Source organism: Brienomyrus brachyistius, chromosome 12 (assembly GCF_023856365.1).
Source record: "Brienomyrus brachyistius isolate T26 chromosome 12, BBRACH_0.4, whole genome shotgun sequence".
Lineage (NCBI taxonomy): Eukaryota > Metazoa > Chordata > Actinopteri > Osteoglossiformes > Mormyridae > Brienomyrus > Brienomyrus brachyistius.
In genome coordinates, this window is record NC_064544.1 from 1,157,549 (window position 1) to 1,182,208 (window position 24,660).

Genomic DNA, 24,660 nt, shown 5'->3' on the forward strand with positions numbered 1-24,660 from the left:
TTTCAGTCTTATTACTATGGAAATAACGAAACGGTGACACGGTGCAAAATTTGGTCAACTTTTCATTTAGACCAACGAATTAAAGGGAAATCAACAGTGATACTGTATTGGGAAAACATGTGTTCTTGCTAGCCTGATTAATGAATAACTGGGGTTTATCACTTATACTTATAATTAGTAAATGATCTTTATGTGAATGCGTTTATTTATCAGTAGACGAACGAGTTAACTAGCGTAATAGCTTTAATAGTTTTGAGTTTCTTGGGGGCCAGGGGTGGGCCACTGAGCACAGATTATACAGAAATTAAAATATAAAGTAAGGGTCTCCACCCATTTAAGGGTCTGCGGGGGCTGCTATTGATTATTGGGTGGTGGGTTACAACCCACCTTCCCGTCCTCATAATTTACGCCAATATGCTCACTGAAATTGCACAACAGTGAACCTCACCAATACTTATACGAATTAGTTCGTATAAGCAGAGAGTTGCATTATTGGACTTTCAGTAAGTTCCCGGTCTAAGATATTACAATCCAATCCCAGGAAAGACACTGCATAAAGAAATTCTGCAAAACTGTACTCTGGACAGTCCGTCTGTTACTGCTGTATTTCTAATATTTTTTTCAATATAGTGATATGAGCCAGCCAGGACTGGACTGGCCGCCTGGAATACCATACATCGTGGGCCTTTGTGTGTCGGTAGTAGTTATTATGGGGGACTCCTAAATCCAGGGCGGATTTTTTATATCAGTTCAGCCATGGGGACAGATTAGGGATAGCTCTTTTCCCTTCCCCATTTCACAGCCCCCCCGTTGCCGCGCGCTCTCAAATGGTAATTTTAACAGTTCCTTCTATTATAAGTATTATGGTAAAATAAATGTACATGTATGGATTTTTGGCAGGCAACCAGTGGCGCTTGTTTTCGCAAGATTACGGCTAGATCCAATGGGTTTTATCAAGGTTTGGGAAACTTTTTTCTTCTTTTTACCGACTGATTCTAAAAACTGACGGAGAAGACATGGCACGCGTGAGGGTGTACGTTAGCTTTATTATAATCTTTATTGCAGTCACAACAAGCAGCGCCGCACTTTCTGACAATGAAACAGTGACATTCAGAGCTACAATTCTTAATCATGACCCAAGTAATAATAAGACCCCCGACGCAAATGCATCTTACGATAAAAGTAACGCGAGCCACTTCGCGTTTACTCCGAACTTCACCACTGCAAAGCCCAAGGTGGGAACTACAACAGCGCCGAATACTGTCCCGGTTTTCAGATTTCAGAGCGAAGACTTGGAAGAAAGTATCGATAAGAAAGTGGAAAAAACAGTGTGGAGCAAAGAAGAGGAGGATCAACCAGAAGAACTAGGTGAGGTTTATACATGGCTTCTGTTGACTACAATTGCAGTTGTTTTACATATTCACTAAATGCAATGTACTGCATGTCTTTATCGTGATTATAGTGATGTTACGAACTTTGTTTTGATTACCTAGTTTGTTTTAATTGCATCGCGGTAATTCCTTAAATTTGTATTCAAATGGATTTTTTTGTCCAAATATATATTTTGCATTTAAAGTTTAGATATTTCCTGCATGTGCAAAGCTGCAGACACACAGTGTGTACTGCCTGACCTGCACCACCGTGTCTGCACTGCAAAGTGCAGTGCCTTTAAATATGCTGTAGCCTTTGGCACAGTCGGTGTTTGAAAAAGGAAAATACCGTGGCGCTAACCCAGCGCATAATATTAATTTTGGCGATGGCTTATGCCTCTCGTGCAACTAATAACGCTGACTTTTACAGTTACAACCTATGCATGAAAGCACCGAGATCTGCGCCACTGAGCACATTGATTTCTAATTATATGGGCTTATTTATTGTATTTTTACTACATTAAAAATTATTAGTCTTCTTTCAAGTTATTGCATCACTCTAGAAAGTGTGGTCGTTAACATTCATATTCTGTATGAAATGTAGCGTAGCTATAGCGAAGTATCCCAGATAGTTTAAAGCTTAAAACGACATTAACAATTGTTGCCATGTGAACACAGAACAGTATTGCATTATTGTGTGTACATATCATGTCCATATGTTCTGCACTTAACATTCAAAGAAAATTACTGCATTCCTGGAAAAAGGGACAATTCGACTCAACCAACCATGGCTTGTTGCGTTGAAACAATATCTGGTCTCCATTTCTTCCCTGTTCTACAGAGATGCAAACCAGATTTCATATAATTGCTTAAGGGAAAACTTGACAAAACGATATTTTTGCGCAGTTATGTCAGATGCTGATTTTCCCGTTGCAGAGCAGAATTGCACAGATTCCTGCTCAGTTGATACCGACTAACACTGAAAGCTGCCGATGTGCACAGCACTGGCAAAGAGTTCGGCAGCACAGAGATTACAGTCCGTAGCTACAGGAAATCTTCCGTAGTCACACGTGAAGTAGCCCACCTTCGGCCTAGTTGACTGTATACTATGCATTAAATATTAAGTACAACTTAGTTTGCATTAAAAATCCAGTTTGAGCATCATTAGATGATAAAACTGCATCTGTATACCTTGTATAATTACATAATTTGTAAAACTAATTAACAAGGCTTCATCCATTATGAACGTTATTGTATGGTCAATGCCCTTGACTTCGCCACAAATTCTAGCTAACTACGTACATGACCTGTTTCTTTTGTTGCCCTTATTAGCAGATTTTTTCATGTATGATCTATTCTACTGTGCATTGTTATTTTTAATGGGTCATTTCTTATATTTATTTTAAGCAGCGGATGTACGGACAGCAGGGAAGCCATTCAGACATTACACAGATAGTATAAACTTTAATCCGTGTCTTTGTTCCGTCCGACCAATCGCCCCCGACCGTAGTCCTATTAAGACGGAGGTCTGCCTGGGGGGTTCAGGTAGCGAAGAAGGTGAAGAAGCCCAGAGACCCGCTGAAGACGCTGAAGATTGTTAAAAAGGCCGGGCAGAAAAGCGCTGTTAATGGCGCCCCCCGGAGGCAATCAGGGAACACGGCGACACGTATGTATTGTATACAGTATGAGAACTTAATGGGGCGAGCAGGCAGCTCCTATTTTAATTAAGTGTCATACTGTATATATTTATCGTGATTGTAGGCTTAGTGCTGTTCTTAACCACTGTTTTGATTAAAATAAAATTCAGTTTTAATCAAGTCCTCACCGTTTTAATGTGCGCCCCTTTACAGACATTAGAACATTAAAAATCCCACATGCTGAAAGAGTTCCGTTGGGAAAATGGGTTGAATGTTGCCTTGTATGAAACGCTTGTTTCAGTTGTGAGTCGTTCTAGATGCGGGGGGGGGAATTCTTAGCGTTAGTGCTTAGGGAGGGGGGACAGAGTATGAGACGCGTCGACATGTTTTGGGCTCGTAAACCTTTCACAAATATTTTTGTTGTGGTTGTGTTTGTCTTGCGCACTTGTGGCGGGAGGTCATTTTACTTTTGTAGGGGGGTGGGGAGCTTTCAGTGGAAGAACGCTTGATTTTATTAAAAAAAAAAAATCTCTGGGGTCTGCAGGGGCCCCCGGTCCCGAGGGTAGCTGCATGGGAAGTGCAAGCTGGAGAGCGTCTGGCGGGGGGGGGGGAAAGGCCGGGGTGGGGGGTGGGGGGATCAGGGGAAGCTGGAGCGGGGAGTCTGTGTGCTGCCAGAAAGGCAAGAACACGCCGAAGACCTTCAGGCATAACTTAAGAGGCCCCAGGGCCGTCCGCTTCATATGCCAGCGGGAAATGCAGCCGTCCGCTTCATATGCCAGCGGGAAGTGCGGCCGTCCGCTTCATATGCCAGCAGGAAGTGCGGCCATCCGCTTCATATGCCAGCGGGAAGTGCAGCCGTCCGCTTCATATGTCAGCGGGAAATGCAGCCGTCCGCTTCATATGTCAGCGGGAAATGCAGCCGTCCGCTTCATATGCCAGCGGGAAATGCGGCCGTCCGCTTCATATGCCAGCGGGAAATGCAGCCGTCCGCTTCATATGCCAGCGGGAAGTGCGGCCGTCCGCTTCATATGCCAGCGGGAAATGCAGCCGTCCGCTTCATATGCCAGCGGGAAGTGCGGCCGTCCGCTTCATATGCCAGCGGGAAGTGCGGCCGTCCGCTTCATATGCCAGCGGGAAATGCAGCCGTCCGCTTCATATGCCAGCGGGAAGTGCGGCCGTCCGCTTCATATGCCAGCGGGAAATGCAGCCGTCCGCTTCATATGCCAGCGGGAAATGCAGCCGTCCGCTTCATATGCCAGCGGGAAGTGCGGCCGTCCGCTTCATATGCCAGCGGGAAGTGCGGCCGTCCGCTTCATATGCCAGCGGGAAGTGTGGCCGTCCGCTTCATATGCCAGCGGGAAGTGCGGCCGTCCGCTTCATATGCCAGCGGGAAATGCGGCCGTCCGCTTCATATGCCAGCAGGAAGTGCAGCCGTCCGCTTCATATGCCAGCAGGAAATGCAGCCGTCCGCTTCATATGCCAGCAGGAAGTGCGGCCGTCCGCTTCATATGCCAGCAGGAAGTGTAGCCGTCCGCTTCATATGCCAGCAGGAAGTGCAGCCGTCCACGATCTGTACTGTTGGTTCTGTCTAAGTGTCAGCAACAGCGTCTACAATAACAGCGCAGCTTTCGCGTAGCGTTTAGACACCGATGCGGGAAGAGATGACGCTCCAAAACTCTTCAGCGGGTGGGATTATCAAAATCTGCCAGTCACAGTCCACCCTCGTCAACCAGGAACCAATGAAGTCAGTTAAAGTTTGATTGATGTATGCTGTGAGCCCACCCACCTCATTTTTGAAGTCACCAAGGAACATCCCATCATGCATCTGTAGAGATTCTGATAACTTGATTTCATTCTGCCGTTGCCTACTGTCACAGATTAATAATAAATATCGTTACTGATGCATTTGTCTAATATTCAAAGCTATTTAGGAAGATATTGTAATGACCACTCAGCAGGCGTATCACAAAAGAGCACTTTAATGGCCCTGTACGGCCCACGCCAAACTCACAGAAAGGAACACGATGCAAGCAGAATCGAGCCCGCGACAATTAACGTTCCCCAGTATATACATATAGGGTCGCGTGAAGCCCCCCACTTCTCCTTTTACCCACTCCGCAGATACCCCACATTCCCGCCATCTCCAAAACCACAGAGATGGGCTGCAAAGGGTGGGAGGACTGCCCTATAATAAACACTGAATAACCTAAGTACTCCAGCCACTACACTATTTATTAAAGCTGTCCTTAATGGGTCCTGCCTGATTCTCCTCAGCCTTTGAGGATTTATGTCAGGCTTGGAAAGTTTGGAGTAGGTGGGAATGTAAGGGTGGGGTGTAGGGGGTTGAGCATAAATAATGCTGCGCTCCATTTACCTTGGAGGTCGAAATTCGGAGCTGGGAATATCACAGCCGATTTAAGTGTGTTCCAGTGCAAGAAGAAGGCATTTAGCAATACCAGGCAATACCAGGATTTCTCTCTTATCTGGATAACTTGTCGGACTTAAGGTAGCCCAGTTTAAATAGCCTTTATCTTCGTTCACTTCCATTTAGCCCAGACTACCTTAAATCCAACAAGTTATCCAGCTAAGCAATAAATCCTGCTTTCTGAAACAGCCCCACTTCTAGCCAGGTTCATTCGTAGCCATTATATCAGTTAATAATGACACATTATGAAGTATTTTGAACATACAAACACCGTAGCCACATGTCCACAGATAACAATCGGACAGCACTGTGTGTGCGACCAGTTTAATAGGACACAAATAAGACACAAGTGCTAACAAACAGTGTAAAACTGTTGATGAAGGGTGCAGCCATCTTGAATTCTGAGGTCAGGGTTGCAGAGAATCCTTCGACTTTCCAAGTCAGAATTCCAACTTCAGTGGGCATTCCAGTTGAAATTTCCGACTCAGAACTCGGAATTTCCGACCTCCTAGTTCAAATAGAGCGCAACATGAAAGCATGCAAACTCACAGGAAGAGCAAGAGCACCAATATGCATGACATGTTTCTCCTGTGAGGCCTTTGCACAACTGTGTAGGCGTGTACCAGCTTTGGAGCGGTTGGTAGACTGGGAAGGGTTCCTGTTCATGTTGGGATTAACTGGCTTTACAGTGGCCCTAACATGTCAACACCAAGCCTCTCCTAGCCTGAAAGCTTCTTCTGGAAACATAAAGCGGGTGTCATTTTAAATGAGAAACTGGTGTTCAATTTATACACCAACTGCATGCTAAGAATCTCTCATCCTTTTAGCCAGTACAGATTGTTACCTTAGAAAAACATTTATTTTTCTGTTTAGCTGATATTTCTTCTGGAACAAAATTTCACCCACTTGGACAACTGGACATTGTACTGCAGGAGTTCCAGTTTGGCAATTTGCTCAAGGGTACAGACTTCTGGGACTGGAACCCCATAACCTTCTGGGTAGAGGTCCCAGCTCTGCCCCGGTTTTGGCTCAGAGAGCGAAGCCTTTCCTTTGTCTCTTTACTCTTCGAGCTTTCTGTGTTATTCCTCCGAAATAAACAGCACCGATTGCTCTTTGATCTTCACCAGTTAGGGCCCTTGGCTGATGAGTGTTGGCTACACTTAAGCCAGCTGGAAAGGATACATTTTTGTTGACTTGCATTTTAGGCTTGGCAGCCGTTCCGTATGAGTAGTTTGTAGATTAGATTTTTTTTTTATGAAGTGAACTGGAGGATCTGAAGCAGGGAAATTCCAGCAGTTCACGGTTGGGGCAAAACCAGGCAAGAGGACAAGGAGCTGACCCGTGATCCAGCAGGCTTCAAAGGCAAACTGGTGTTGGGGCTTCAGAAGGGACCACGGGAGCAGTAGGGCTTGGCCAAGAAGAAGAGAGGCCCAGTATTGTTTTTAGCAAATCAGCGGACCGGGCCGAACCTCTCATACAATGAGCGACTGTCAGCTTTCAAGACACAAAGACACACATTAAATCAGTTGTAAGTGGAAGCAGGAGAATGCTGGACAGGATGACAGCCAACGGACCCTCACCTTAAGAGACATGCTGTGTATCCATCTGCTTTTGGACAGTGGATTTTTCTAGTGGGATCCGTGAATCGGGAATATGTATGAGAATCACCAGGACAGGGCAGCACATGAGAGTTACCTCCCAGAAAATAGACAGGAAAGATGCTTTATAGTCCAGTCTCCCACCCCAGCTAGTGAATACTTCCCGTAGTGTCCATGAATCAGGACTACATTTTGGAATAAGGCAGCATTCAAGGCCTATTTCCCAGAAAATAGACAAGAAAGATACTGTATATTAATGGTATAGGATCCCACGCAAAAATGCTTACTGTTATTCGGACTTGTTGTTCCGAGGGTTAAACGCAATCGCTTGCGAGAATTCATCATAACTGGCTCTAAGGTTAATGATTAATTGATTATATCCGCTCACTCCTGAGTGTGAGATGAATCTCCTGCTCTCTGCATACCTACCGTCTGTTTCACTCTCAAAGGCTGGACTCCATATGTTTGTGATCGCGGTTCTTATCTCGCATGTCACGCCGTGCGTGGGAGCCTGAGTGTCTTTCGTCATTCGTATTTTCCCAGAATGCCCTCCCCTGGGTCTGGAGTCTCTGCGGGTCAAAGACACTCAGCTGCAGGCTTCTTCTATCAAGCACTACGGACTTGGACCTCACCGAGGTCGCCTCAACATCCAGGTGGGCTGCAGTCCGCATATGGTGTGTGCCATTTGTGTACAGCCAACAGAAGTGGAATCTCTCACACTCTTTCCGCTTGACCAGTCTCATCTTCTGTTCGTTGGTCATCCCTGTCACCATCATGGAGTTTGGTCTCACCATATGAGCTTTTGGTTGTCATTAAGCTAACTCTCCCTGCGAGTTATAGTCTGGCCTAGAAGATGGAGATGAATACGATGGGGCCTGGTGTGCCAAGTATGAAGACAAGAAACAGTGGCTAGAGGTGGATGCCCTCCGGCCCACTCTCTTCACGGGGGTCATCCTTCAAGGACGCAACTCCATCTGGAGGTTCGTTCCCATAATGCATCTCTCTGGAATTGGCTCCCATTCCTGATGTGAGATCTTTACCTTTCTGATATGTGCTCTGTGGGATAAAAGATTCATAGGTCCATCCTGAAGTAGCTGTGACTGAGACCGCCTCTCAAACCCCTAAACTGGGGCATAGATCATTTGGTCGTTAATGCTTTACAGATAGTATTCAGTTACTTTTTATTTGTTCATTCAGATCTGCAGATAATCAGTCAGCCAACTGTCATTTTTGCAGTAAAGAACATGCTGATCCACAACAATGTGTTTTGTGGTATTTAGATGCTTTCGGACAATAGTCACTTTTTAAAATTGTGTCAAGATTCTTGAAATTCTGTTTATTTCCCTGAAAGAGAAATGCAGCATTTTGCTAGAATGTTAACACTTTAAACGGTAGGTGGCTAAAATTCTCATATGTATCATTTTTAATTATTGCAGATTTACTGATGAAACTCAACTCCATAGCCTGTTTACACAGACAAAGTGATTTTATAGCAGTATGTTGTAAACAGTCATGTTCGATCTTTTGTTCCAAAATCCCAGCCTGTTATATCCATAACTCCGTTCGCTCAGTCCAGGCTGCAGATTCGCGGGACATTTTCTCATTTGCATCGTGATTTTTGCCTCTCAGCTGGGATTGGGTTCACACCTACAAGGTGCAGCTGAGTAATGACTCCATGGTTTGGAAGCCCAGCATGAACGGGAGCAAGGAGGCTGTGAGTTACCCGCTTTGTTGGGGTGTTCAGCTGGGGGGGCGGGGTCCCAGGACTGTATTCCCTACTCAAAAAATTTGTTTTACCACCACAACCACAGATGTAGTGGAGTGAAAACCCCTATAATTCCATTCTCTCAGCCCTCAGCAGTTATCGTCGTCCCTGTCAGGAATATCAGCACAACACAAATAGAACGTTTTGTTTTGTATAGTGTGGCTTGCAGTTGGGTCCAGTCTAGAAATAAATGCTAGTTAATTTATGAGACAGTTTGTGTCTGCCAGTGTTTGAACTGCGACACTAAACCAGTGTTTCTCTGTAATTGGCAACTCTCTCTAGTTGTCAGGGTAAGAACTAGTTTTAGGGTTGGCAGACTTGAACATCTCTGTAGTGGTTAGGTTACATGCCTCATTTGTAAAATAATTACTCATATTTATATGACATTATTTATTCTGATATTGGCATAGCCAAATTAGACCTACAGATTATATTAGAGAACATATAATGTAATAATTTACTGACATGAAAGATTTTTTAAACATGAGAAAGGTGCTTTCTAAAGAGTTATAGATTTTTTATCCTAAAATGTCCCTCACAGGAAATCTGAGTAGAGGGGAATGTAGTTGCTAAGGGTACGATTAAGACCCCTTGGGCCGCGTTTGATCCTGCGTGGGTTATTAGCCTGTTAGATGTCGGACATCAAAGCCAGTCCTGTGGCTTGCACTGTTCCAGCAGCCCGGGCATGCTCAGTCAAACGCTAATCAAATCAGTCACAGCCATCGGCCAAAAAGCGGCTCCTTTGTGATGGCCCGCTGTGACTTTCCCTGTGCGTTTAGACCTATCTGTTACTTAGCTGGCACATGAAAAGTGGTTGGCCAACCATGTGCCTCTCCTGTGTTTGACCTCTGTAAACATAAAGTAACATGAGCCGAAAGAGCTTGAGAACATTGTTCAGGGGTTCGACAGCAGAGTGCTTGGCATGGTCAAACCGTGTGCTAAATGTCAAAGACGGAGCATTACAATGAAGTTCTGCGCCGTACGGTTTTATACATGGTAGAACCTTTTTCCGGGTGTTAAGTTTACACAAGCCGTATGTAAATCTTGACCTCACATTCCCGCAGGTGTTTGAGGGGAACCAGGACGTGGAGACCCCTGTGCTGGCCCTGCTCCCAGAGCCCATGGTAGCCCGCTATCTCCGCATCAACCCGCAGACCTGGTTCGAGAATGGAACCATATGTCTGAGAGCTGAGGTTTTGGGCTGCCCCATACCCGGTACTGCAGTACCCCGTTGACATTACTGCAACGTTGTGACAACCTCCTCCCAACGTTCTGCCAATGCTTCAGGGCTCTTAGCCGAGTCGTTCTTAACTCGCTGTCCTTAGAGTTGCTTCGCAGCATCTGTCGGGGTGTGGTAGATGTTTTGGGAGGGCAGATGTTTTTCTGTTACCCAAACTGCTGAAAAGCAAAGCAATGTCCTCTGGACAGCAGGGAAGTTATTTCCCCGCACTAAAGGGCGATGACCCAGTTTTCAAAATGAAATTACACGGGAAGATCTGTGTTTATTGCAGGTAGTTGTTGTCGTTTCAGCTATGTATCATGGAAATGCACAATGTGGAACATTTTTGTTGTTATAATTAGTGTTCGCTGCAATGAATAGTATTCATTTTTATTTTGAGTGGGATAGCGCAATACAGGCTCTCCCCAAGATGGGGTTACGTTCCTATAAACCTATCGTAAGGTGAAAATGCACTTAAGTATGGTACAACTAACCAAACAAACATCACCGCCTAGCCTAGCCTACCTTAAACATGCTTAGAACACTTACATTAGCCTGCGTCATGTGGTCAATCCAGCAGTTTTATCAGCAATAAAACTGTTAACAAATGACAGGGTCTTTAACTCCCAGGTGAAAAAAAATGGCTGAAACAAAAACAAACCTGTGGACACTTTATAGTAGTTATATTAATCAATGAACATTAATTTCTTGAGTGTGTGTGTGTATGTGTGTGTGTGTGTATGAATTGATAATTGCTGTTATTGACTGTTTTTAAAAGTCCAACCAAGGATTAGGTTTGCAAATTAGCCTCTGGCTAGAAAACCTCTGTACAAAACAGCGGTTGCATTGTTTTTTACATGTAACATTGTCTTTTGTGCTGTCCTGGTTCAATAAATCCAATAAATAAGTAAAAAACAAATAGGCAAATTCATTAACACAAAGCGTAATTTCTAATAAAATGTTGAATATCGAATAATGTACTTAAAGTGAAAAACATTTAATCCATGGTAAAGTCGAAACATCGTAACACAGACCATTGTAACCGGGGGGGGGGGGGGGGGGGGTCTGTATGGCGCAGTTTTTTTTCTCCCATGTTAATTGTGATAATATTCCTGCCCAAATGCTCTAGATCCCAACAATTTTTATCCTCTGGAAGCTGAACAAGGATCCAGGGAAAAGCTGGATTTCAGACATCACAACTACAAGGAGATGAGGAAGGTAGGCCGGCCGTGCTGAGGTGCTCCAGGCTGCGATGCTTACCGTCCATCCGTGTGTGTTCAGTCCAGCAAGACCCAGGCCCCTCTCTTACCCCCCCCCCCCCCCAGCTCATGAAGGCGGTGAACGAGGAATGCCCTGACATCACACGCATCTACAGCATCGGCAAGAGCTACCAGGGCCTCAAGCTGTACGTCATGGAGATCTCCGACAACCCGGGCATGCACGAGCTGGGTGGGTGGCCGGGGGTGAAGCGGTGGACATCTCTGCAGAACCGGCCTGGGCATTAACCCGGTTTGAAGCCGGTCACCTTGTACATGAGCAGTTCCAATCCCACTTACTCTTTATGTGGTTGGGAGTAACACACAACCTTTCTGTGTCTGTTTCTTCATTGGAAACACCAACCTTTTCATAAACTACATGCAGTATATATATATAAACTGACCTTTTATTAAGTGATTCAGCACTGGAACTTGATTGGCTGTCTTCTGCGTTTATAAAAAGAAAAAAAACATCGAGAGTTTTCATTGGCCGGGGCAACTGAACTTGGCCGCATCCAGCGGTACCGGGCAGCGGTGCCAGCCCTGGCAGGCATCAGGCGAACACAGCCAGGGCCCATAACTGCGACTGCAGTCATTAGTGATGAACTGTTCTGGCTCGGCCTCTTGCAGAATGGAGCGAGTCCAAACTGTGGAGGCAATAAATGTCAGCCCTTCGATGCTAACAAACCGTGGGTCTCTTTCTAGCACAGAGCGGCGTGCTAGTGTGTCATTCCGCTAATCTCGTCACCCTACTTATTTATATAATCTAAAATAATATTGTTATAATATATTTATTTATTGTAAACCCTGTCAAGCATCGGAGAGTCATTTTGCTTGTAAAAGCCAGAACACTCTGCTACCCCCCCCGGGGGATGAGGCGGACAAGTCCTGATGGTTAGCGTGGGACAGACACATAGCCATTTAGCACAATGAAGGGTCTGAACCCTCCATGGGTCTGTGGGGACACAGTTAGTTACAGCACCTGCTCCCCCCCCCCAAAATGTATTTGGCCTTGGCCGTTGTCCTTGGCGGTTTAAGCTAGTTACTTATTTATTTGTTTATTTAATATTTTTTACGGAAAGCTTATTCTGGTCTAGACGCCTATTTCTGAAGAATAGGAATAACAAGACCTGTTACTGACGATGAGGCTGGAGATGGGGGTCCATGTTGAAGGATTCTTCTCCTCCCATGACATGCTAAGGCCTTCGGTCCTTCAGTAGCACACTGTCATGAATTCGGGGTTGAAGTCCGTCCGTTGGACGCCTCCTACCAGTGCACATTCAGACAGCATGGATTTTTCTGCTTGGCCAGTGACAAGTTCCCAGTCATGTGGCATGAATGGCGTGTGTGTGTGTGTGTCCTGTTTGTTTGGAGGTGGGGCTTAAAAAAACAAAACTGCATCTTAAATGTACAGAGGAGCCCTTTGCCATGAACAGACTTGTCTTGTCTTGCTCTTGGCTTCCACTTCGGAAACTAGAATTTTATCGAAATGACAATGAATTATAAGCCACTATGATCTATGATATGGGATTACAAGCTATAGATGTGCTTTGAAATGTACTTTTATTTGCCTAGACTACCGTTGATGCATTTTACAGAGCAGGTGCTTAAGTAGGATCATATCAAGTTCACCTGCTTGTGCCAGAGTATCTTATTAATCTGTATCGTGTCTCCAACTCCTGGCAGCGTTCCCCACTGTATCCCTGCTCCGCTTTCATGATGTATTAAGTCCTATCTACAGTAAATGGGGGCCACCCATTCATTTCTATGGGAAAAACCCTAATCCCAATTACAACACCCTTAATCTCTACCAAGCCAAATGCTAGGCATAGATCCACGGGCCATTCAACCAAAGCATGCCTGTGTGTCTGGTTGTCTAGGAGGGTTATAAATATATATATATATATATTTTTGCTCCCCATAAGGGGAAACTCAGTTTTATAAAGAATATAAACATTTTGTTTGGTTACTTATAGTTAAGGTTAGGGCTGGGTAGTGGTTAAGGTTATCATTTTTGGGATTAAGGTTTTGCCCATAGAAATGAATGTACGGTCCCCACAAAGATATGGATACAAACGTGTGTGTGTGTGTGTGCGCGGTGCACCCCCTACAGGCGAGCCGGAGTTCCGCTATGTGGCCGGTATGCACGGCAATGAAGTTCTGGGCCGAGAGCTGCTCCTCAACCTCATGCAGTACATGTGCCATGAGTACAAGCAGGGCAACCAGCGCGTCGTTCGACTGATCAAGGAGACCCGCATCCACCTGCTGCCATCCATGAACCCTGACGGCTACGAGATGGCCTACAAGAAGGTGGGAGTGACCACACGAGTGTGGGAGTGGTTAGAACAGAGGACCATATGGAAATGGGAGTAGGAGTGGTCACAATAAATTGGGAGTGGTCACAATAATGTTGACATGATGTGGGAGTGACCACATGAAGGAGGGAGTGGCAATGAGAATGTGGGAGGTGTTACAATAGGTAGGAGTGGTTTAATTGTGTGGGAGTGGCCAGACAAAGATGGGCGTGGCCATGGGAATGAGCAAGTGCCTACAACGGAAATTTCAGGAGAGCAGGCTGATTTGCATTTTAATGAGTACTGTGGTTGCATAAACTGCATTATAAGTTGCAATGTTTGCGCAAAACTTTCACCTCATAAGAAACTTACATAATGTTCCAAGTGAAACCACAGTTTGGATCGACAAGGGGGTGGCTGTCATATCCTGGAGCAATGATTTATGTTTCTGTTCTATCCCAGTACTCAGTTGAGCGAATAGAGTTGTTTTTTTAATCACATCAATCAAGTTGCACAGGTGAGCCGAGCGAGGTTCAGTGAGCATCCACGGACCCTGAAGCCCATCCTGCACTCCGCCTGCCTGCCTCCTTTGAGGTTTGACGCTGCTGTCAGCGACAGGTGTGCATCATTCCTACCTCTGCCCCGTGCTCACAGGGTTCGGAGTTGGCCAGCTGGGCCTTGGGTCGCTACAGCTACGAGGGGATCGACATGAACCACAACTTCGCCGACCTCAACTCGGTCATGTGGGACGCCCAGGAGTTAGAGCCCGACAAGTCCAAACTGATCAACCACTACTTCCCCCTTCCAGAAAACTACACATCGGAGCACGCCTTCGTGAGTTACCCTGGGGCGTCGGGAGAAACAGGGGCCAGTTGATAGTTGATCTTCATAGTTTCGCCCTCAAGCAACAAATGTTAACAGTGAGCAGGGGCTATTTTAGCATTTTTTTTCAGGTGGGGAGCATAAGAGGGGCCATAATTTATACAGCAACTCCAACTTTATTATTAGTGAATGATATATTTTTCATCGAGTGATGAGGGGGCACTCTGGGGTCACGCCCCCGTGTGGCCACGCCCCCTGTGTACACCCCTGCGTGAAATTCAGTCTGATCAGGTCATGAAACGCAATCGCTGTATGTACTTCCCACCCTGAATCGGCTTTATAGCCCAGCGTCACTCTGACAGATTTCAGATGCTTCCCAAACAGCCAATATGGAGCAAATCCCCGATCCCACCGGCTGGTTCTTGATCCATATTCATTCCGTTTTATATCCCTGGAATCTGCTGTGGGAAAGTGGCCGTGGTTTGCGAAAGGAAAGGGCCTGTTTACCCGACTGTGAGTGGAGCATGAAGGACAAAACTTTACAGTGGGGGGGGTGTTTGGGGAAGGGACCAGATGTCTGGATTGTTCCTGCATTGCTGATACAGGAGGGTTAACAGCACAACAACAGGCCCCCCCTCCAGCTGCATGGCAGGCGCCTGGGGTGCGGGGTGGGGTGGGGTGGGGGGGTGTTACGGGCTGTTCCCTTCCTCAGCATTTTCCAGTATGCTCTACTTACTAACTGGGAACAGATGGAGACTGGACCAGTGCTGTGGAAATACCAGAGCCCGCGGAGTTTCGCCAGAACCGAGGGGAAATCGTGGCATTTTCGCCTTTCCCCGTGTTCAGCGCGTGGGGGGGGCAGGAAAACCGAGAATTCTGGGGAAACAGGGAACAAGACATTTACAGTTACGCCTGTTGATCATTTCGTCCAAATTCGATAGAAAGTGCATTAAGTGGGTGCTACCTCAAACAATGCCGATAATCAGATAATCAAATGCAGAATTCTGTCATATATAAAAGTAAAAGTAGAACAGGACTATTTAATCTGGCAGTAAACTTGCTAAAAATAAACATGTGCTACTTTTAGGAAATTTGTGTTAAGATGCTATCGGTGCACAACTACTGTATAGAAAAACAGACAGGTTAGACAATAATGATTAAAGTTTAAATAAGCTGAGAGTGATGCAAGCAGAAGCAGGACTCCGCACACAGTGGGACGCAGTAGCATAAAGTGCATCATCACACAGCAAGACGATCGCCTCATTGCGTTATTTAACGGCAGCGAGCTTCAGGAATTCAGAGGTTTAGGCCGGTATATTTGCAAACAGAAATTGATGGTTGTTCTTCAAGCCCTGTGTTCATTGTAAATGTTTTACATTGTACCACTATAGCTCAGTTTAGTTTAGGGTTCATGTGTAGGTCGCCTTTCCCACTGGGCCCTGTGGGGGTTAACTTTTTGACCTTGGCGTGGTCAACGGCATTTTGACCACGAGCCTGCTCCTCTCAGGTCGCCTCGGAAACGCGCGCGGTGATAAACTGGATGCAGACCATCCCGTTTGTGCTGAGCGCCAACCTGCATGGCGGAGAGCTGGTGGTCACCTACCCATTCGACATGACCCGGGACTGGGCCCCCTACGAGCACACTCCCACCCCCGACGACAGCTTCTTCCGCTGGCTGGCCACGGTCTACGCCAGCACCAACCAGGCCATGTCCAACCCTGACCGACGGACCTGCCACTACAAGGACTTCCTGCAAAACAACAACATCATCAACGGCGCCAGCTGGCATACCGTCCCCGGCAGTGCGTATGGGCCGACACACACATCTGCACCCCGCGTCTTTTCAACAGAGCCGACGGATAAGCTAAATTCCAGGACATCAGTAAGAAAAAGAATCAGTAATTGGCCGAGCAAGGTCACACTTACAAGGAATTTGACCCAACATTTGTTCCAAGAACAGTACAGACAAGAAAATAAACATTAAATAAAGGTCGACATGTAAGGAAGCATGAGTATGAAGTAATAATGTTGCAAATTGTGAATGATATTAGCAAAACACGCACTCTCAATGTCTATATAAACTAATTCTAACCAAAGATGTGCATTAAATAGTGAGATTCTTGAATAGTTCTGCAGTATACGGTATGTAACAAGATTAGCAATATCCACAATACTAAGTGCATAACGTAATGGGCTATGAATCACAGTTTCATAGGAAGAAAACTGCCCATCCGTCCATTTTCTGTAACCACTTGTCCAATTCAGGGTCGTAGGTGTCCAGAGCCTATCAGGCACAAGGCAGGGGACAGGCCGGGATGGGGCACCAACCCATTACAGGGTGCAGACACGCACACACACACTAACACACACACACACATTGGCATACCTACCTAAATGGGGACCTTCCATTGATTTTTATGGCGAAAACCCTAATCCCAATCACGACACCCTTAACCCCACCCAGCCCTAACCTTAATGAAAAGAAACCAAACAAAATAGGAGACTTTTTGCATTTTTATTTTTTGATTGCATTCACGGATTTTCATAAAACTGAGGTTGTCCAAATTGCGGCCTGAAACATGTCCCCAAGTTTTAGTTTTTACCAAGTGATATATGCAAAGCCACACACACACACACACACACACACACACACAGAATTTGGTAATTCCATTTCTTAGCTTCTCCTTAGCTTGTTTTTGGAATGTGCAGGGGAGAAACTAGAGTTCCTGGAGGAAGAACTTGCAAACTCCATACACATGGAGCTGGGGTGGAGACCTGAACCTCGGTCCCAGAGGTGTGAGGCAACAGTGCTAACCACTGCGTCATCGTGCTAACCACTGCGTCATCGTGCTAACCACTGCGTCATCATGCCACCACCAGAAAAGAAATTGGTTATACTAAATTCTTTCTTCTTCAGTAAACGTTCTACATAACTAAATGTGGATGTGTGGTAATTCGTTATGCACAGAAATTTCAGCGCATTACTCCAGACTGAGTAACTGGAGGAGTCAGGTTACAAATATCATGAATCTTGATCCCCCCTAGTCATGCCAAGAGAGGGATGCATTTAAATCAGCAAGACATGTTGTCAACAAGTCAGCTAGACACGCCAACAATATGTTATCAACAACATGTCAACAAGTTAGCAAGACACGTCAACAAAATATTGTCAACACGTCTGCAAGACACGTCAACAAGTCAACACAATGTTGTCGACACGTCTGCAAGACACGTTGTCAACAAGTCAACACAATGTTGTCAGCGACTTAGCAAGATGTGTTGTCAACAAGTTTAAATATCAACAAGTTAGCAAGACTCGTTTCCAACAAAATGTCAAAAAGTCAACAGGATGTGTTGTCGACGGTAGTGTGCTGCTGTGTAGGACAATGGGTGGGGAGAAGCCTTCCCTCAGTTGTGATGAATCCACCATGCCGGTTTTCTCTTCATTTCCCCAGGCATGAATGACTTTAGCTACCTTCATACCAACTGCTTTGAAGTCACCGTGGAACTGTCCTGTGACAAGTTCCCCCACGCCAGCGAGCTGCCCACTGAATGGGAGAACAACAAGGAGTCACTGCTGGTCTACATGGAGCAGGTCTGCTTTTACGCCTCCTGAGTAGTTAAACCCTGCTGACCCCGTCCAGGTCCTCTGTGACCTCCTGCACACATTTCCTGCAGAGATTGGCTAATTGACAATGATCTTGCACCAATGGTCCTGCACAGAAGAGGAATGAAGTGTTTTATTACGCCCATATGCTCCGTTAGCTGAGACCATCAGTTGTAGTCGCAGTGATTACTCTGAATTGCTCTACTCATTCACTGGGAACAGACAGGGACAGGGCAGGGTTGTGGAAATGGCCAGAGCTGAGGGGAAATTGTGGCATTTCGAGCTTTCTGCGTGGGAGAAAACTGGGAATCCTGGAGCAAAATCGTGGACATTACATTTCCGTTTATCTGCTTGACTCAGGTTTTATAAAATTGCAGTCGATACCAGCAATGGTCTGATTGCATTGATTTATTGTGGGCTTGGTGTTGGTCTTTCCACAGGTCCATAGAGGAATCAAGGGAGTTATCCGAGACAAGGACACAGAGGCGGGCATCGCAGATTCCATTATCAAGGTGGAAGACATTGATCACCACATCAGATCAGGTTGGATGCATCACTCTATTTGAGAACAAGATGTGTGACGCTGGTCGTGGCTGTAATAGTGACGGTAACATGCCACCTTGCAGCCTTCGATGGCGACTACTGGCGGCTCCTGAACCCTGGTGAATACGAGGTGACGGTGAGCGCCGAGGGCTACTTCTCGAGCAGGCGACTGTGCCGCGTGGAGTACGAACACTACCCCACCATCTGCGACTTCCACCTCACCAAAACGCCCAAACAGAGGCTGCGGGAGATCCTCGCCAGGGGCGGCAAGATCCCCAAAGACCTGCAGCTGCGTCTGCGTCAGCTGCGGCTGCGCAAGCTGCGTGCAAGCACCAAGGCCATTAACCGGCGTAGGGCCCGGGAACACAGGGCCAGGCAACGCAGGGCCCACTAATGCATCTCTGGGGGGACACACACATTATTGCTGTAAATAGGGCTTTCAGCCAGCATACTACTGATTGTATAAGTGTCATGTAAATAGATCCAAACCCCACAATTTAACAAGTGCAATAGGAAGATGATAGATGGATGTTATTACTTGGGGAGAAATGAGAGGGGTTTTAACATCAAAGCCACAGGAATCAGCAGAAATGACAAGGAATGCATGGAAAAATAGGGTTTTGTTTATTATTTGAAATGCCTTAGAATCTTCCAACCAGATCCTCAGAGAGAAAAAGTTATCAGTCACAAAGAATCCCATTGATGGCAGGTGACTCCCATTTTTGGAAATATGAATCCATCCATTTTCCAAAGCGCTTATCCTACTGGGTCGTGGGGGGTCCGGAGCCTATCCCGGAAGCAATGGGCACGAGGCAGGAAACAACCCAGGATGGGGGGCCAGCCCATCACAGGGCACACTCACGCATCAGTCACTCACACATGCACACCTACGGACAATTTAGCAACTCCAATTAGCCTCAGCATGTTTTTGGACTGCGGGGGGAAACCGGAGTACCCAGAGGAAACCCCACGAGAACATGGGGAGAACATGCAAACTCCACACACATGTGACCCAGGTGGAGACTCGAACCCGGGTCCCAGAGGTGTGAGGCAACAGTGCTAACCACTGCACCACCATGCCTGAATCCATCCATATATATGAAATAACTTTGAAATATCATGCAATATTTTTCTATTAAATTGGTTTAGATTAAATTAATGGAAAATGCGATTTATTTTTAAGGGGATACCTCTTTTTGATGTTTCCTTTTTGAATAGAGTGTGCAGTTGCATTCGAGTGGCTCTCACAGGTCATTTTTAGTGGGACTTCAGGACATTACAGTTTAGAAGCTTAGAGATTAAATTCTTACAGTCTGGAACTCGTAAGTGTTGCAATATGAAATTATATGAACATATGTGTTGTAAAGTTTCAACAATTCATATGTATTTTTTTCTGCACCAAATGGAAATAAATGCTGGCATTAACTGGTCCTTGCAAGTCAAGAGACTTTTATATACAAGATAGCAAATAAAGCTTTGCTTACAACACATTTCTAGGCATATTTTGTTTTTTTTACGTGTGTTTCTAGGTTCAACTTTGATGTTTAGCTTGCATCGATAGTAAACTGGAGTTCCTGAATGCTGCGCCAGTTAATGGAAGTCTTAATTGCAACTATGACGTAAGAGCTACGTGTTGTGACCTTATGACGGACGGGCGGATAGTAAGCAATACAGGAAAAGCAAACGCAATAAAGAAAATCATTTATTTTATTTTTAATTTATTTTACTAGCTTCTTTGGAATTTCGTTTCTTATTCTTCTTCAGATTTACTCTTTTTATGACACCCGTATGACTCCATACCTACGGCCCCATAAGGCTCAAACAGAAGGCGCTCTAAAACGTGTCATCCCATCCAGGAGTATTGCGCATGCGTACATGCCTACTACAACTTGATTTTCGTGTATAGCAGCACTCACTCATCTCACTTCACCCTGAAGTACGTATCTCGTAAACGTTTACGGTTAATGTTTTTCCCACGACACTGTATTAAACCAGATTATTATTCATTGAATAACCTAATGTTAAAACGTCTTTTGATATATTCATACTTTTAGTAATAGAGGCCTCTTTGTGCTTGAGCTACCTAAAGTACCACGATTTTATGGTTAGGGTTAATGCAACTTTTTAAACAATGTTATGCGAAGCTACATTGCCGTTTTTCGGTTCTTTGCCATTTATTATGGGGATAATGTAATAATAGCCAGGTTACTGCTACTTAGTTGTTTGCTGTTTCTTATGTTAAGACGGGTAGCATGTTTTGGTAGGTAAATTGTGCTATAAAAATAACCCACCCATTACCTGCTGAACTGGTACCATGTTCTGATACGGTAGCAGGATTCCATTGTGTCATTTCTGTTCATTTCTAGCTGTATGATCGTTGCTAATCGCTTGTGTCCTGATTCTGTCTGTATCACGCGTTAATGTTAACTTCCGGTTATAGCAAACCAGTTACCGTATTGTACTGTGTACGAGTTACCGTATATACTCTGGACAGTATAGCGCAGTGCAAAACACCGTATGCTTTTTTTGATGATCGCGTTAGCCAGATCTTGATGCCTGTTTTAGTTAACTGACATTGACTTAATACGAGTTTCTATAAATTATACTTAGCTTTCGATGGCATAAAACTGCTGATAAATTCGTATATTACGTTTTAAAAATCTCAGTATCTGGGACTGCACGCGCTGCACACATTAATAATTATAATGATTAATACTTGTATTAAATCGTCATGCTGATGTGAATAGCATATTGAATTACATGCCTAGATGGAGATGGTAATACAAGCGTGGCTCAGTGGGCTAAGCCCCTACGCCTGTGATCAGAAGGTCGCCGATTTGAGTACAGCCTTGCTACGTCTGCGGCTCCTTCAGAAAGGCCCTTAACCCCCAGCTCCATGGGCGCCGCAACATGTGGCTGCCCTTCGCGGACAGCTTGCGCTCACCTAAAGACAGCAAGCTGGGGGAGACGTAAAGAGAATTTCCCCACGGGGATCAATAAAAGTATTAAGTATCTAAGTGAGACAGATGTCTACCTATAAACTGTACAAAATCATTTTTTGCAAAAATTCCAAGGTATATTAAAAAAAGCTACATGAAAGCATTTTAATATTGCTCATTTGATAACTCATTTGATAACTCTTTTTCAGCAATCACTACTAATACTGTAATACTATATTAGACAACATGATCGAGAGCAGGGTGTGGTGATCCTGATCCACGGAGGGCCGGTGCGGGTTTTTGGGATGACCTCTCAATCAGCCAATAGCAGTGGGTTCCCGGGACTGGAGTTGAGAACCGCTGCTTTATTATTGGCTGATTGAGAGGTCTTTCCAAAATCCCATACCCTGATCTAGAGTGACTAGAAAATCCATGTCAAGGAAGACACTTTGGCTTGGACAAGGGTTGGTGAACTACCATTTCATTTAAAAAGACCTGGATTTCACTTTAGCGCCGAGTTCTTGCTGTGTGCTGATTGGTCAGTCTCCCGTAATAATGCACGTGTCACTAATGTTAATGCCAAACAGCTGGATGAGTCCTTCAATCAAGGAAACAAACCAGTAAAAACACAAGATTGACACCATAACTGAACTATTTATCCAAGCACAGGAACCTTTCAGTTTAAAAGTAGTTCGTAAAAATTGTAGCTCAAAGTGTCTTCCCTGACAGGGATTATCTGGTCACCCGAAATTAACATGATTGGTGCCATCTCATACACTCCTGAATAATGCCTCTCCATTGTGCTTTAGGGTTGCAGTCTTCTGGTCGTTGTTACTCCATACGGACTCCCCTGTGCCCATCCTTTTGCCCAGATATTCCCCGGTGGCGGCCAAGCGTTCATCAGCAGTTACATGGAGTTTTAAGAGACACCGATTTATACCTGTGTAAGGAAGGGACTGCATTTCGCTGTAGTCAGCATAAACGTTGTATAGAATTTTGGCTGTAAAATGCAGTTAAATTAATATTCTCAGGGGTGTTGCAATGAATCATTGAATGAAATCATTGAAAGTTTGTAACTAGTATTTATATAGTTTTGTTCTTAGTTTAATGCTGCTTTCATTGTAGTTTTGCTGAAGACAACCATGATTTTTTTTTTAATTGTGTCTCTTATGCTGTGAGTGCTGGAGTTGGGCGTGACCTTTCCAGTGGGCAGGGCCAGCATGGTGGGTTTTCAGGTGCGCAGGTACAGGGCCGGGGATGCCGAGGCGGTGAAGGAGGTCTTCACCGCGAGCATGAGCGAGCACGTGCCGTCCGGCTTCCTGCACATGCTCAGACAGCCTCTGGCCCAGGTGCTCCTCGCTGGTGTCGCCTGTGCCCTATTGACGGCTTCTAGGTCTCCAGTCCTGCCTGCTCTGGCTCTGGCGCTGCTCCTGGTCGGGGGTCGATGGCTGGCGGGCTACATCTTCAGCCGCTACATCGAGGTCTGCCTGAAGAAGGACCTCGGCCACGTCCAGGAGGCCTACATGGAGCGTGAGGACTGCTGCTTCTGGGTGGCGGAGAGTGAGGACCGTGTGGTGGCCACTGTGGCCTGCCTTCCCGCCAGGAATCAGGCAGGTTGCCTGGAACTGAAACGCATGGCCGTCCGGAGGAGCCACCGCGGTCTGGGCATCGCCAAGGCCCTCTGCCGTACCGTGGCCGATTTCGCCCGCCAGAAGGGTTACCGGACCGTCCTCCTCTACACCTCCGTGGTCCAGAAGGAGGCGCAGAGTTTGTACGAGAGTTTGGGCTACAGCAGAATCGGCGAGGTCGTCATTCCAGAGACTGTGGCCAGGCTCTTGAACTTCACTCTTATAGAGTACAGATACGAACTTCTGGGTCGGGTTGACGGAAAAAGAAAATTTGCTGGTACTGATGGCTAATTTGCCAACTTGTTCCACTCTCACACCAAACACTATGGTTCATGTCTGGTAAATGCCTCAGGTTGGTGACGAAGGCAGATTTTGCTGAGAACATTGTGAAATTGATCTCATTGAGATCGTTTGAATATATTTCATTGTAAGCTGTTCAGTGGTCTTCTGAGGGGTAAGCTGTTAAGGCTGGGGGCTTTTCAAACCATATTTAATGCACAGTGCGTGTGTTCAGTCGAGGTTCATACGGCTGATATTTTACTTGCATTTTCCAGCCTCTTATCCAGTATGAGGTCACAGAGTCTGTTAAACTTATTTTACTTAATGACTTTTTCAACATTGTTACCCAAGTAGTAAATAGGTACTTGGGAATAGACCGAAAAGGAACAGATTAAATCCTATTACACATGATATTATTACAGTAAAAATAAAAATGAATGGAGTGACGGACCAATTATTAAATTCAGAAGTGATTTTCATTCTCTGTTCAATACTTAGTTTAGATCTTTCTAGGAAATGTCTTAAATTTTAATATCAGTAAAATAATATTTTGGGGGTTTATAATTTCATGTTAAAAGTCACCCAGACTTTGCAATGTAAAACTGTGCATTTTGTCAGCATAATCTGGAACTAGCCAAAAGGAGTAATGGCGGCGGGTCCGGGGTTATTAACGGAGGTGCGGCGGCCAAAGTAAACACCTCATGCAGCAGAGTAACAGGTCGTTGAGGAATGTCAGGAATTTACCATGTTCTTAAGGAATTGGCACATGCAACCTTGAATGGAACCAGAGGCTCTGTCCCAACAGTTAAATGCTATGGATGCACCATGAGTGCATTTCAAATTGGGAATTCAATTCCCAATGGGCTCTGATTCTCTTTGGGCTTCCTGCTGATGGACGTTTCCTCCCAAATGCGTGCAAGTTAGACAAACTGGTGTCTCTAATGGCCTCCCATCGATCCACTGGTGTCCCTTGACTTGTGCCGCACTCCTCCTGACTGGGACCAGGCTCACCGTGACTCTGTACCGGCTAAATGGCTGTCAAAGATAAAGATGAAGATCACTTTGGACGCATTGCCTTCCAGCTTAGAATCACTGTGATCCAAAATGTTTGTTTATTTAATTTATTTATTAATTACAGAGAATACGGGGCTCACAGAAAGCCTTGGGGTATTTGCTTAAGTAAAAATATTGCAGATTTATTGGTTTTATAACAAAAGTAATTTGTTTACAAAAAAATATATAAAACAGAAATAGCCAGCAGTTTTAAGGAAAACATTC

At 45.3% G+C, this 24,660-nt stretch overlaps 2 protein-coding genes across 3 annotated transcripts; both read left to right on the forward strand.

The window, feature by feature from the left end:
* The first annotated feature begins 938 nt into the window (after positions 1-938).
* LOC125705161 (probable carboxypeptidase X1) lies at positions 939-20,026 on the forward strand. Of its 2 annotated transcripts, XM_048971568.1 has the most exons (13): positions 939-1,368; positions 7,574-7,683; positions 7,871-8,010; positions 8,660-8,744; positions 9,860-10,010; positions 11,144-11,232; positions 11,340-11,463; positions 13,384-13,580; positions 14,219-14,398; positions 15,894-16,188; positions 17,842-17,981; positions 18,434-18,536; positions 18,620-20,026. In XM_048971568.1, exons 1-13 carry the CDS (start codon positions 1,017-1,019, stop codon positions 18,928-18,930), a joined length of 2,277 nt encoding a protein of 758 aa, XP_048827525.1. In that variant the 5' UTR covers positions 939-1,016; the 3' UTR covers positions 18,931-20,026. The 2 variants fall into 2 exon arrangements, with proteins under 2 accessions (XP_048827525.1, XP_048827526.1); XM_048971569.1 differs by lacking the exons at positions 939-1,368; positions 7,574-7,683; positions 7,871-8,010 and adding an exon at positions 8,032-8,421.
* Positions 20,027-20,176: 150 nt separating this feature from the next.
* Positions 20,177-24,449, forward strand: LOC125705165 (probable N-acetyltransferase CML1). Its single transcript, XM_048971585.1, has 2 exons — positions 20,177-20,472; positions 22,285-24,449. The coding sequence occupies exon 2, from the start codon at positions 22,696-22,698 to the stop codon at positions 23,392-23,394; it is 699 nt and encodes a 232-aa protein (XP_048827542.1). The 5' UTR covers positions 20,177-20,472; positions 22,285-22,695; the 3' UTR covers positions 23,395-24,449.
* Positions 24,450-24,660: the final 211 nt, after the last annotated feature.

Bases quoted from the DNA above. Each gene is read 5' to 3' on its own strand.
- LOC125705161 (XM_048971568.1), top strand. From the start codon at position 1,017: ATGGCACGCGTGAGGGTGTACGTTAGCTTTATTATAATCTTTATTGCA. The intron at 7,684-7,870 runs GTGGGCTGCAGT...TGCGAGTTATAG, and splicing joins GAGGTCGCCTCAACATCCAG to TCTGGCCTAGAAGATGGAGA. The intron at 17,982-18,433 runs GTCTGCTTTTAC...GTCTTTCCACAG, and splicing joins TGCTGGTCTACATGGAGCAG to GTCCATAGAGGAATCAAGGG.
- LOC125705165 (XM_048971585.1), top strand. From the start codon at position 22,696: ATGGTGGGTTTTCAGGTGCGCAGGTACAGGGCCGGGGATGCCGAGGCG.